General features: G+C 37.0%; 1 protein-coding gene across 5 annotated transcripts; it reads left to right on the forward strand.

Moving 5' to 3' along the window:
- Positions 1–33: 33 nt before the first annotated feature.
- On the forward strand, positions 34–10,405 carry RNFT1 (ring finger protein, transmembrane 1). 5 transcript variants are annotated; one of them, XM_062592726.1, is made up of 10 exons: positions 46–120; positions 493–681; positions 1,818–2,235; positions 2,557–2,633; positions 3,255–3,355; positions 3,989–4,142; positions 5,979–6,137; positions 6,989–7,054; positions 7,907–8,008; positions 8,397–10,405. In XM_062592726.1, exons 3-10 carry the CDS (start codon positions 1,860–1,862, stop codon positions 8,529–8,531), a joined length of 1,170 nt encoding a protein of 389 aa, XP_062448710.1. In that variant the 5' UTR covers positions 46–120; positions 493–681; positions 1,818–1,859; the 3' UTR covers positions 8,532–10,405. The 5 variants fall into 5 exon arrangements, with proteins under 5 accessions (XP_062448709.1, XP_062448710.1, XP_062448708.1 ...); XM_062592724.1 differs by having other exon boundaries at positions 493–678; XM_062592727.1 differs by having other exon boundaries at positions 493–678; positions 1,818–2,181.
- The last annotated feature ends 1,786 nt before the right edge of the window (positions 10,406–12,191 follow it).

A 12,191-nucleotide genomic window follows, 5' to 3' on the forward strand; every position in this document is an offset into this window, starting at 1 on the left:
CCCCTCACGGCTCCTCCTCTTCCTCCCGCCGTCGCGCCCGCCCCTTCGGCCTCGGCGATGGAGGCGGCCTGGGTGGCAGCGGCGGCAGCGCCGCGCGGCAGGCGCCGGCCGCCCCCTGAGGTACCTACCTGGCGGCGGGCCGGAGCCCCCTCAGCGGGCGGCGGGGCGAGGAGGCCGCGGCTTAAGTAGGGCCGCGGCGGGAAGGGGCGGAAGGCGTCGGGCTCGCGGAGCCGCTTTCGGCGAAGTGGGGCGGGGGAGAGTTGTGCTGCCTCGCGTCGCCTTTAGATTTCCTGCGTTTGGGGAGTCAGCTCGGTAATGAGGTAGTTAGCGGAGCGCCCTTAGGGGAACTGCCACGCGTGAGCTAAACTACTTGACTGGAACAACATCGCTCGCTTTTTAAAAACGCGTTAGTGTCCGGTTTTGCAGAAGTAGGCCGTAAACCTCAACTGAAGACTGCTAATGAAATCTTTTTTTTTTTTTTTTTTTAAACAGCATTAGTGGCCTGATCCTGCAGACACGCTGTGTAATACCGGTCACACGAGTTAACACCACCTCCCGTTTATTGGCTTTATTCATAGCATACGATTACAGACCATGAATTTTGGCTAGATTGAAGTATGATGTAATCTCTGGCCATCAAAAATATAGCAGCAGTAGTAGCAGCAGCAGTTCTGAATGGTAGTAAGAAACTCTCCTTTTCATATATTCTTTAAATTCATGCTCTTCACTCCTCCAATGTAATCTGTTTTAAAGGTTAAAGACTTCTACATTTATGCAAATATATTAAGAATTTCTTGCAGTGCAAAATTACATTTTCAAAGCAAAAAGATTTTACTTTAACTTTTTCTTATTGCTGATGAAACTAACTCTGCATGTGCTGTGGGGTTGGAGAACTTCATTTCAAAGAGGAACCTGAAAAAGTTGTGACTTATGAAACAGATTTATTACAAAAATCCCAGTGTTTCAATGATATTATTTGATAGCACTAATACTTAACAAATCCAGCCTCAAAACATTCCCCAAAATCATTACTATGATATTGTGCTAGTCCAGAGAAGTAGATTAATGCTATAGGGAGACATGCAGAGAAGTGAAATTGCCTAGAAAGACAATGGAAAGATGTTAGAAAAAAGAAATAAAACTTTACTCTGGTTGTATTGCTTTTTGTCATCTTTGTTGTCTGTTTCTTTTCTGACCTAGACCATATGGTTGAGGCTCTTCCAGTGCTTCTTACAAAATGAACTAACCTGGTTCTGCTTACTTACCCAGACAGGATAATCTCTTGATAATCTCATAATGGCCCTCAATTTTGAATATGCACGGGCTTTTGATGAGACTTGTCTGAACAAATACTTGCCAGTTTACAGATGCATGTAAAAACATTCTTTGCTTCTTTCCCATCATTGTTTTTTCTTATTTAGCCTGCTGCTGTTACTATGTTTATGAAATTATGCAGCGCATCTAAGATCCATTCTGTACAAGCTAGTGTTGATCTCCTATTCAAGAGCTTTTGCTGTTCTGATCTGAGTTGAAGCAACCTCAGATTTTGCTAAGGCAGCCAGGTTCACTGCAAGTTAGAAAATCTGCATGTGAAAGAAATGAAGTCATTTAATGAAGTACACAGAAAGGTGCCCTGTGAAGACAGGGCACAACCAAGCATGCCAGCTTTCAGAACTAAGAGGGCCAGTATCTATCAGGAGGAGAACCTATACTTTGCTTCCTGCTGGCAATCACAATAGTCTGCTGTATTTTTATATTCTTTGTCCTGAATTAGTTACACTCTTCCTTACATTGTGACTTTTTATCTCCCACTCTAGGAGAAAAAGTAGTAAGAATCTGGACCAGAAAAGAATCCCACCATGCAACCAAATTGCAGTCATCTCCACAATATCCAAGGGAACAGTGATGAGTCTTTGTCTTCTCAGAATGTCCATGCAGCAAGATTGCCAGGAGAAAGCTCGTGCCATCATAGTGGAGATGTTCGCATACAGTTAAACTCTGCTGTGGGAGAAGCTAGAGAAAATGCAAGTTCCCAGCATTCGAGGCCAGGCTCCCGAAGTCACTCACATGGACATGCCCACAGCGAAGCAGTGGGGCTTGACGATTCCACTCCAGACTCGGAAGAACACAGTGGCAGCTCCCTCTCAGAGCTCAGATACCTCCTGCAGTGGCTGCACAAAAGTCTGCCGTATATCTTGATTTTGTGTGTGAAATTGATCATGCAGCACATAATTGGTAGAGTATAACAGAATATGGTCTGGGGGAACAGACCCTCCCCAAACGTAAAAACATGCTAATAATGACGCCTGAAGTAAAACTTAATTTATTTTTAGCTTTATTTTTGCTTGCTTTGTTTATCAGCAAAAATATATTTCTTCTGGTTTCTTTTGCCGGCATACATACAATATGCTTAATTATTTTGATTTAGTAATCTGAGCTATTAACATTTTGTTACAATTATTGCAAAGATATATTAGAAGTGGCTTTTTTTAAAAAAACTCAGTTCAGTATAACTTCTTATTTTCATGTATATAACTGACCCTTTTTTCCTAATAGGCATTTCTCTTGGAATTGGGCTGCTAACAACTTTTATGTACGCAAACAAAAGCATAGTAAATCAGGTTTTTCTAAGAGTAAGTATCACTCTTTGCAACAAAGTTCTTTATTTTAACCAAGACCTCTATGCATCAATTTTTGAAAGAGGTATGAATGGAGATAATATTATTTGGTAAATAAATAAAAAAAAAAAATCATGTCATAGGTTTCAAGACAGACTTGCAGTTTTCATGCAAGTCTTAATGCTTCTGTGCACCAGTGTAGAGCTTCTCAGATAAGCAAAATTTGCAAAATGCAAAGGCTTTTTTTTTTTCTCTGAATACTGAAATCACTTCAGCTGATAAGAGCTTTTTTCAGTTTACAGAAGAACGTCTTAACCGTATTTCTAGAATCAAACAGTCAGCAATTTCATCTATCTTCTGAAAGAAGATCTGTTTTTCAGAGTGGGGTGGTATTTGGTTGCGTCTTTTAGGGAACACTTTGATATACATAGAAATTGTCTTGTTGAAAAGATTAAAATTATTGTTTTATCTTTCCAGTGAGGACTTTTATTTAGGCTAAAATTAATGCAAATAGTAGTAATTACTCATATGTAGCAGTAACTCTGTTCAGGTGCAGCAGACTTGGTGCTTAGGTATATATTAAAGGCATTTATACTGAGATAAAAACTATAATATCTCTTAACAATTATCTTCCAGGAACGGTGCTCCAAGTTGCAGTGTGTTTGGTTACTAGTATACTTATCTGGATCATCTCTCCTCTTGTATTATACCTTTCATTCTCAGTCACTGTATTACAGGCAAGTAAAGGAAAATCAATGTCATAAATTACTCAGTTAAACATTAACCAAGAACATTTAATCAGAATTGCAGCTATTTAGCAACAACCAAGAAGAAAGTGGTGTTGCTTTTTCATTTGTTGTTTTAGTCTCCATTTCTCTTCTGCCAAACTGTCCTGTAAAAACACTATGTCGGAATATGCAAGATCAGATGCCATACTCAGCTCTGTGGCACTATTTTGACATGTGGGATGTAGCTGAGTTTGCTTCCTAGCTTTGACCCTAACACCTTGTCTTCAGAATACTGAATATGCAGAATATGCAGCATTCTGGGACTCTACAGGATTTATGTCTCCTTTTTTTTCTTTTTCTTACTGTTCTGTAGCAACAATCAGTCAACAGCAGTATTTCTAAGTGGGAAATAAAGCATATCTCTAGAGGATGGGGGTTGTGATGAAGACACAAGAAAGTAGGTTCAAAAAGAGGTCAGAGATCAAAAACAGTCAATTTATGACAGAGACCATTTTATTAGCAAAATATTTTTCCTCTGTGTAAATCAAGTTTCCTTTTTTAATTAAACTTGCTGTGATAGTCTCTGGTTATGCTCTCTTCTAAAGAGGCTGATCTGGTAACTTCCGATACTTCTTTTTATAGCTTAATCTTTTTAAATCCTACTGTGGATTTCATGAACTTCTGGGAGGTACTTTGGATTGTGGGAATCACAGACTTTATTCTGAAATTTCTCGTCATGGGCTTCAAATGCTTTATTCTCTTGGTGCCTTCTTTCATGATGTCTTTTAAATCCAAGGTAAGAAAACGGTCTATATTTTTGCTTCTTTATGAAGATATCTTTTGCAGTAAAATTAGCAAAGTATTGAGGACGTTTCACCCAGAAGAAGTTTTCTTAATTAAAGGTCTGTATATAATGCAGCACTACTGCTGTGGGCAAGAAAACCCTGTGGAGTTCATGTTCTTCCCTGCTTGGTGCTAAGGAAGGTTTGCATTCTGATCTGAAACAACTGTTTGTATTATGTTATTGAGTACATGAGTGTATTTCTGTCTGTGTGGGAGGTGAAGAAACCTTTTATTTGCTGCAATGTAAGAATGTGTATGCCGGCTGCATGGAGCAGCTGATGAACTGTAAATTTTTTGCTTGCTTTATAATAACTGGTATAGGATGATTTTAAGATCTGTGCATGAAAACATTTGGATTTCACCCTTAGAGGAATAAGTCTGAGTTTTATTTGGTTAATAAACGTGCATAACGTTTATGTCAGATCAGCAAATCTGATTCTTAGCTTAATTCCTCAAACCACTAAGTTTAATGGTTTTATAGAAGCCTGTCATGGTTGAAGAGATACTCATTTCTTATCTGTTCCCTGAGGTAAGACATGCAAAAAAGTCTAAATTTTATGCCAGGATAGCAAATAGTAGTACCAATAAAAAAGAAGAAGAAGAAGAAGAAAGTGGTAGCATTTAAACAGGGTGCAGGGTGATTGGGAAAGGTTTTTATCTCTTAAAATGCACCAGGACAAAGCATTTCTCAGGTACAATCACTTTAGCAAAATACTGAGTTATACTCAAACTTTTTTTTTCCTGCAACTAGCAATACAACATCCAAAACTAATTAGTGAAAATTCCATTATACCAACTGTGAGCTAAACTGTGGCTAAATTAAAGAGGGAATCTGGTCAGTAGAGGCAAATCATGGTATTACCCAACATACACTGCTGCAAGTGTACTTTATCCAGTGTTGTAAATCTAGTTTTAAAGGAAAATTTAAGGAAACAATGTAAGAGCTAAACTAAGTATCTATGATTAATTTTAACACTTAAAAGTTTATGTGCATACATAGTGTGCATATATATACACACACACACACACAATGTACACCCATATACACTACACACACACACACAAAGTGCTCTGTGCAGGACACTTAAGTTTTATTCAGAAATCTTAATTTCTGGATTCAGTTTACCTCTTCAGTTCAGCTATTCACTCTTCCTTCTCCCCCTGTCCTCAACATTTGATTACCACCTATCCTATAAAGAAATTCTTTAGCTCATGATAATAAGGCTTTTAAAACAGCCTGAAATAACCTTTAGAGAAAAGTTTATAATTTGGTTTTTAATAAAAGTAAGGGCCTTTTCTTATCCTCAGTTTTTAATCCTGAATGCTGGACACAACTCTGTCAATGACTAGCTGATCTACATGACTAATTTTGTCTTATTTTACTTTCGTAAGCACTAAAAAAGAAAATAAAATTACATGAAAAAGGAAGATTGATAGCATTGGTAAGTAGGTAGGCATTCTACAAAGGCCACTCTATTTTAGCCTATTAATTTGATTTTCTTCAATACAGCAGTTATTAGTGCTATTGTTATCTGTGCTGTTGTGGTGAGACTTATCATCTGGTCATCATTCTTTCAACCTAAACTTGGTATTGCCCTAATTTTTTAGGGGTTTGATTTTACACTGTAGTTACGTAAATTTACGTGATTTTAATTTGAATATATTCAATTTTGTCAAGCTCTGATGAGAGAAAGCTACTCAGAAAGAATAAAAAATGCCTCTTTTCTATATATTTAAAAAATCTGTTATGTTTTAAATCTTGAGAGATTCCTTTGCATGTCTTGCTTAGGGCTACTGGTACATGCTGTTAGAAGAACTCTGCCAGTATTACCGTATGTTTGTCCCCATACCAGTTTGGTTCCGTTATCTTATTGGCTATGGGGAGCTCGACAGTTCACTAGGATGGACCCTTGGGATATTGCTGGGCTTACTCTACCTCATCCTAAAAGTATGTAAATTTTATATTTCTATTAAACTATTTTGCAGCAACTGTCACTGGATGGATATAGGCATGTGAACTAATGCATTTCTGAACATTCCCCAGTGCCTGAACTTGCAGGTTGAGTCTCTTAAGTTTAACTGATAGAGCCTTCCAAAACTGAAAGGAAAACTGGCTAATGGCACTAAATTCCCCCCCCCCCACACACACACACACTCCCCTTCCCTGAACCTGTTCTGGGAATGGACTGGGATTTTGTGGAGAAGAACATTGGTACTATAGAACACCTCACATCAAATATTGATCAGACTATCATCAGAGATTGATATCAAGAGAAAATTTGCAAAAATAAAGGTGAAATTCTTGGTCAAAAAAATCAACACTGTAAGGAAACTAGATTTTCTCTCTGCTAGAATTCCTGTGTGATGCTACGGAAGTTAATCTAAAGAATTCACAATGGCATGTACTTAGCTAAAGAGCTACTCTCGCAAGTGTAACCAAACTCAATACAAGTTCTGCTTTAAAGACAAAAAATATTTTAATGCTAAGATGTCTTACAAGTCTAAAGTATACAATAATAATGCAGGTATATGTGACCTGAATGCTTCATTTCACAACCTGAACAATATTTTTCTTTTAAAGAGCAGCCACATGTTGGGAAAAACTTCAGGCCAAATTCTCCATTTACATAATAATTAACTGAAAATAATCAATGTGAACTATAGCTAACTTAACATTCCTACCATCATTGAACTAACAGTGAGACTTTTACTGTGAGAATTTGCACAAAAGCTTGGAGGCTCTTTAATTTATAGAGAAAAAATGTTATGCATAACTCAATTTTTTCTTTCCCATTTCAGCTTTTGAGCTTTTTTGGACAACTGAGAAACTTTAAACAAGTGTTACGGATATTTTGTACACGACCAGTAAGTATTGGATTGTTATAACAAAAGGGTAAATCTGCCTTACATAAAAGTGTTTCTTTCTGAATTCATTCATATTATATTCCTATATTATTTTGTATTGTTCCAATAATAGACAATTGCATTTTTAAAGTAATCCCTCTTCACTTGTACCTCCATTTCACAGTTTGGATTTCTTTACGCAATTATGCAGTCACTTAAACAAAAAATCTTTTCTGCATGTCTCTTCAGATGAACTTATATGAAGTAGCATATCCTTTCTGTCCTAATTCCTACTTGTTTACTGGAATAAATATTGGTTGGATTTGAGGCAAAGCTTTATGCTAGTACTGCAAATGAAATATAAGTGAGAAACATATCATGGCAAAGTAGCTGATGTGAAAGTAACTATTTTGTTAGAATTGCAAGTTTCCAGATAATGATCTTTCTCCACAATAACAGATACTATCATTTAGAATCTGCTATTGATGCAGTAAAATGTATTGAAGATTTTTGAGCATAGGCTCATTGAACTAAAAGAACAATAAGTATTTAAAATACAATTTTTAAGTGCTTTCTTGATCAAATTCGAAATTAGCTGTTTTTGCTCAGAGGTCACTGTTAAAATAAGATTGTTCCTCATTTTCCCTACACTGTGAACAGAGGAAAATACTAGCTAGATATTATGGTAGGTGGGAAAATGAAAGCTTTAGAGATCCTGGCAACTGTTGAAACATTTAGCAACATTCTGACATTGGGGGTTGACTATTTTTTCATTTCATAGCAGCTCTTATTCTCAACTCCTTTCTAGCCTGATTTCTTTCTGTTTTTTTTTCCCCCAGAAAATAATATCTGCTGCAAAATCTTGTTTTACAGCACTATGGAGTGACAGCTAGCAAGAGACAGTGTTCTGAATCAGATGATATTTGTTCAATCTGCCAAGCTGAATTTCAGAAGCCTATTCTGCTTATCTGTCAGGTAATATAAAACTTGGAATTTCTTTAAAATTTACTGCACTCAGAAGGCTTTTTGTACAACTTAGTACAGTCTTAACTGAAAAAAAGCAGATTTATGGAAAAGTTTATTTAAAAAGTAAATCAGATTAGATAGTTTCCATTGAAAAAGCTATGGCTCTTTCACTTTTCTGAACTCCCTCCTAAAACTTCCCATCCACTCACAGACATATTCTGAACATTACTTTTTGCAAACTTAATCTTTTAACAACTCATAAACAAAACAACATAAAGTTAGATTCATGAGAATGTATGTCTTCTGATTATTTTTAGTAATCACGCTCTACAAATGATATACTTTCTTATAAATGGAAGAACTTAGAAGCTCTAAGTTCTCATTCTTTTCATTACAGCACATATTTTGTGAAGAATGCATCTCTTTATGGTTTAATAGAGAGAAAACGTGTCCACTCTGCAGAACTGTTATTTCAGACCATGTTAACAAGTGGAAGGATGGAGCTACTTCTGTGCATCTACAGATTTTCTAAAGCATGTCATATGACTTCAGTTTTACAGTTTGTTTGTTCCAGTTAAGAGTTTGCAACTTACTGTAGCTATGATTGTAGGTGGCATAAGACAAGACTTTTAGGATTTTACACTTCTATGAAATGTTCCAATATTAAAACAGTAAAGAAATGTACACTTTTAAGTGTTAAAAAAAAAAATCATTTTCAGAATGAATGCACAAAAGCCAGCATTGCTTCTCTCATGATTCTTCCAGGAAACGGTCAAACCCTTGAAAATGCTGCATTACTGCTTGCAGCAGCTTCTTAATTTAGCATTTTATTTAAAGGTACAAACAGTATTCTAGACTGTAATAAAATGTATTTATTCTTTGAATATTACTCAAACTAAAAGGTCATTCAGCAGGCTATATTCAGACTATGAGCAATTTTTATAGCTTGGATTACAATGGGAATTAGAGGTACTTGCCACACTTGGTATTAAAGATCATTTAATGCTAGCCCAACAGATCAGAGAAATCAACTTCTTTATTCTTGTGTCTACAGCAGCAACTACTTTTCATTGTACCTGGAGATAAGCCACAAGAATAGGACGTTTCCCCTTTGGCTTCCTGTAGATTTCTAAAGGATCTTAGGCTTAATACATAAACCAACCACTGATGATAGTTTTTTACATAGCATTTTATAAAGCTTATATTTTTAAAGCAAATCTTAATACTGTATTTTTTGCTCTAATGGGCAAGCAAATTTTCCTATAGAGGAGAATCTATTTTATACTATATTTGCAATTTGTAGTGTGCATAAAAATCAGAGAGAATAAATGCATTTAAATCTGTTTGTTTGGTGCATGCTGAATAAGCAAATAAGATTCCTTACTGTTTCAATATTAACTTACATGTAAGCCCACAATAATGCCTTATTCACTGCTAGACATACTTCTGTTAAACTCTTGTCTTTGGGGTGGGGGGGGGAGACAAAAAAAAAAAAAAAAAAAAAAACTCTGAACATTCATGTATTTGTAACTTATTTTATACTATTCATAGAGCCAGCTTATGTACAATCTTGCTCCTTTTTTTTTTCCTGCATTGTCTTTTCTCATCTTCCTATTGCAAGACTGAAAAAAAGCACTCAAACTATTTAGTTACAGCAATGTTAAATTGAGCTGACTAACGTTAACTTGAAATTGTCTTTTCATTTAATACCTTTAGGAAACTTCCAAATTAGAGAAAAACAAAGCTATACACTTACTTGATGAATGATGCAGCAACTTGAGAGGCTAGGCAGTGTGACTGGCTATTAAAAACTTGCAGCTGATGCAGCTAGATGTATACAGCTAACAGGGCATGATGGGAGAGTGCTCTTAAAGTTGCAGCTAGAATTTTAACAGTAGCATGCTTTGGGATTCTGAATGAAAACCTAACTAACAAGTTAAATTAACAGGCTAACAAATATCACTTTTCTGTTCAACCAAGGTTTTGCTACAGAATATGCTGTATTTGGTTATTATATTTGTTTGATGCTTACTGTAGTTTGGAGTAAACATGCCCTAGGGTTGTACTACCTTAATATCTGAATTATTGGGGACAAAGACTCTAGCTTGAAGAAAACAAGCAAAAGCTTCTAAAACTGTAGTTGGAAACTTCTGGGAGTAGCAGAGGCTGGTTCTCCTGGAAGCCCTTGCCAGCAATGAGGTACTTAGTTTGGAGAATCTACAGCTGAATGATATTAAAACACTCCTGAGGGTGACAGGGAAGAATTAGTGCTTGGCCACAGACTGAGCTGTGGTGTAATAGGCTTATGCTTGCTCTTCCAGTATTGGCAGAACAAACTGCTCTCTGTTTCCTCAGACAGATCTTGTCATGCCTTATTTTGCATATAAAGTTGATACAAGATCAGAACTGTTGGTTATTTAAGTGTCATTTGTGCCTGTATTCAAACTGCTTCTGAAGCAAAATTACAAGAACTGAATCCGACAAGGAACAAAAGCAAGTAGTAACCTCAAGGCTGGATCCTGAATCTTTGATGTGCCCACAGAACATAATCAAACTGAACTTTCCCAGAACTTAATCAGGAAGAGATGATTTATCTGACAAGTATTTTAAAGATTTTTCCCCCTTCCTTTATGAAGGCCATGTAAACAATGAGTGCCATATTGCATTTGGTCAACAAACAGCCTTTAAACAAATCTTTGTGTGTGTGAATAAAATGTAAGAGTAAGCCCAATCCTCAGTCTATGGTGAGGGCCAAATACAATGACCAAGAATACTGGAAGTAAATATTGTAACTTACCCTGTTTCTTTTTCTTGAAATGTTAATGCTAACAGCTTAATCATTCTTAACTCAAATATCCTCTGGGGGAAAACAAACTAAAGTTCATTAGACTTTTGGATAGCATGTTAGAGGAAGTGAATATACTCCCTAATGCTTGAATATTGATTAACTCCAACAGTAATGGGAGAAGTCAGTAATCAGAAGCCCAATATTCTGACAAATTTTTAAAAATCTTTTAAGGACAATACCTAGTTCCATTCTTGGAATATAACTGGGAGGGTGCAGATTTTGAGCTGTACCAGCTGTTTATTACAAACAGGTTGTTCAAAAGTTAACTTAGAAGCAGAGCCCCACCCAGCTGAGTGTAAGGGAAGAAATTTGAGAAACAAGTATGTTTCCTTACTGTCTGCCTTAACCCCAAGATGAGTGAATAGTAGCCCCATTACTTATGCAGCAAGGAATAGTGAAAAGGAAACCTGTCATTCCATCTGGTGAGTGCAAGAGATGTTAAGAGTCTTGGCACTGTGCATTCGCATTTGGGCAAAAGGCCAACAAAAGCAGCTTTTTGCATGAATGCTGTGTTTGCAAGCAGGAGCCTGCAGGGAGCCTCCGGGAGCTAGCCCCCCCCGCGCCCCCAGAGAGCTACCTGGCTGGGTCAGGGGTAGGGTCAGGGAACTCTTTGCCTTTCAGTATTTTTCCCTGTTGATGAATTTGCTTCAAGATCCATTGAAAACTACCCAAGCCTAGTGATAGTATCAAGCACAGTTTCTTTAAGAACTCCCAAAGGACTAGAAGAGATTTTGATCAATCAGTTTAAATATATACTTTATAAATGAAACAATACATACTTTATAAACGAAACAAGTCATTCTCACCTTAATTACTGAGAGGAAAAAAGTAACTTACATCCATGAATGACATCCTCTCTGATCCGCTTGCCAGCATCACGCTATTAAGATGCAACTCTTCCTCATCAAGCCCCCTCAGTCCAGGGTAGCTGCCCTGCTTTCCACACACACAGACTCACAGACACCCAGCATGTCTGACTCTGCAGGAGACAGAACAGAGAAGAGGATGTCAGACTGCAGTCAAGAGCCACTCGAAGAGCTGAGGAACCTAGCTGAAGGTACCAGCCCTTGGTAACACAGGCTGATTAGAACTAGTATCAGTCAGGTTGCAATTTCTATGTGGTTTTTCGCCTCCCTCCCTTTTCCTTCAAAGTTGTCAGTGATTTAGAACCACAGTTATACTCAGAGCTTAACTAGTTTCTACCTCTCTTCCCCCCCCCCCCCCAAAAAAAAATCAGTTTAGCAGATGTTTAAATTTGCATTTAGTTGCTATTCACATTACTTCATTCTGCAGTCAAGTATATTTAAATTCCAATAAACTGAAAGGCAAAGGGCATTACCTTTA

This window comes from Rhea pennata, chromosome 20 (genome assembly GCF_028389875.1).
Source record: "Rhea pennata isolate bPtePen1 chromosome 20, bPtePen1.pri, whole genome shotgun sequence".
In the NCBI taxonomy this organism is placed as follows: Eukaryota; Metazoa; Chordata; class Aves; order Rheiformes; family Rheidae; genus Rhea; species Rhea pennata.

What these genes read in the sequence shown, in the direction of transcription:
- RNFT1 (XM_062592725.1), top strand. Translation starts at nt 1,860, where the DNA reads ATGCAACCAAATTGCAGTCATCTCCACAATATCCAAGGGAACAGTGAT. An exon ending in TACTCTACCTCATCCTAAAA is followed by an intron (nt 6,138 to 6,988) that starts GTATGTAAATTT and finishes TTCCCATTTCAG; the next exon opens with CTTTTGAGCTTTTTTGGACA. An exon ending in CTATTCTGCTTATCTGTCAG is followed by an intron (nt 8,009 to 8,396) that starts GTAATATAAAAC and finishes TTTTCATTACAG; the next exon opens with CACATATTTTGTGAAGAATG.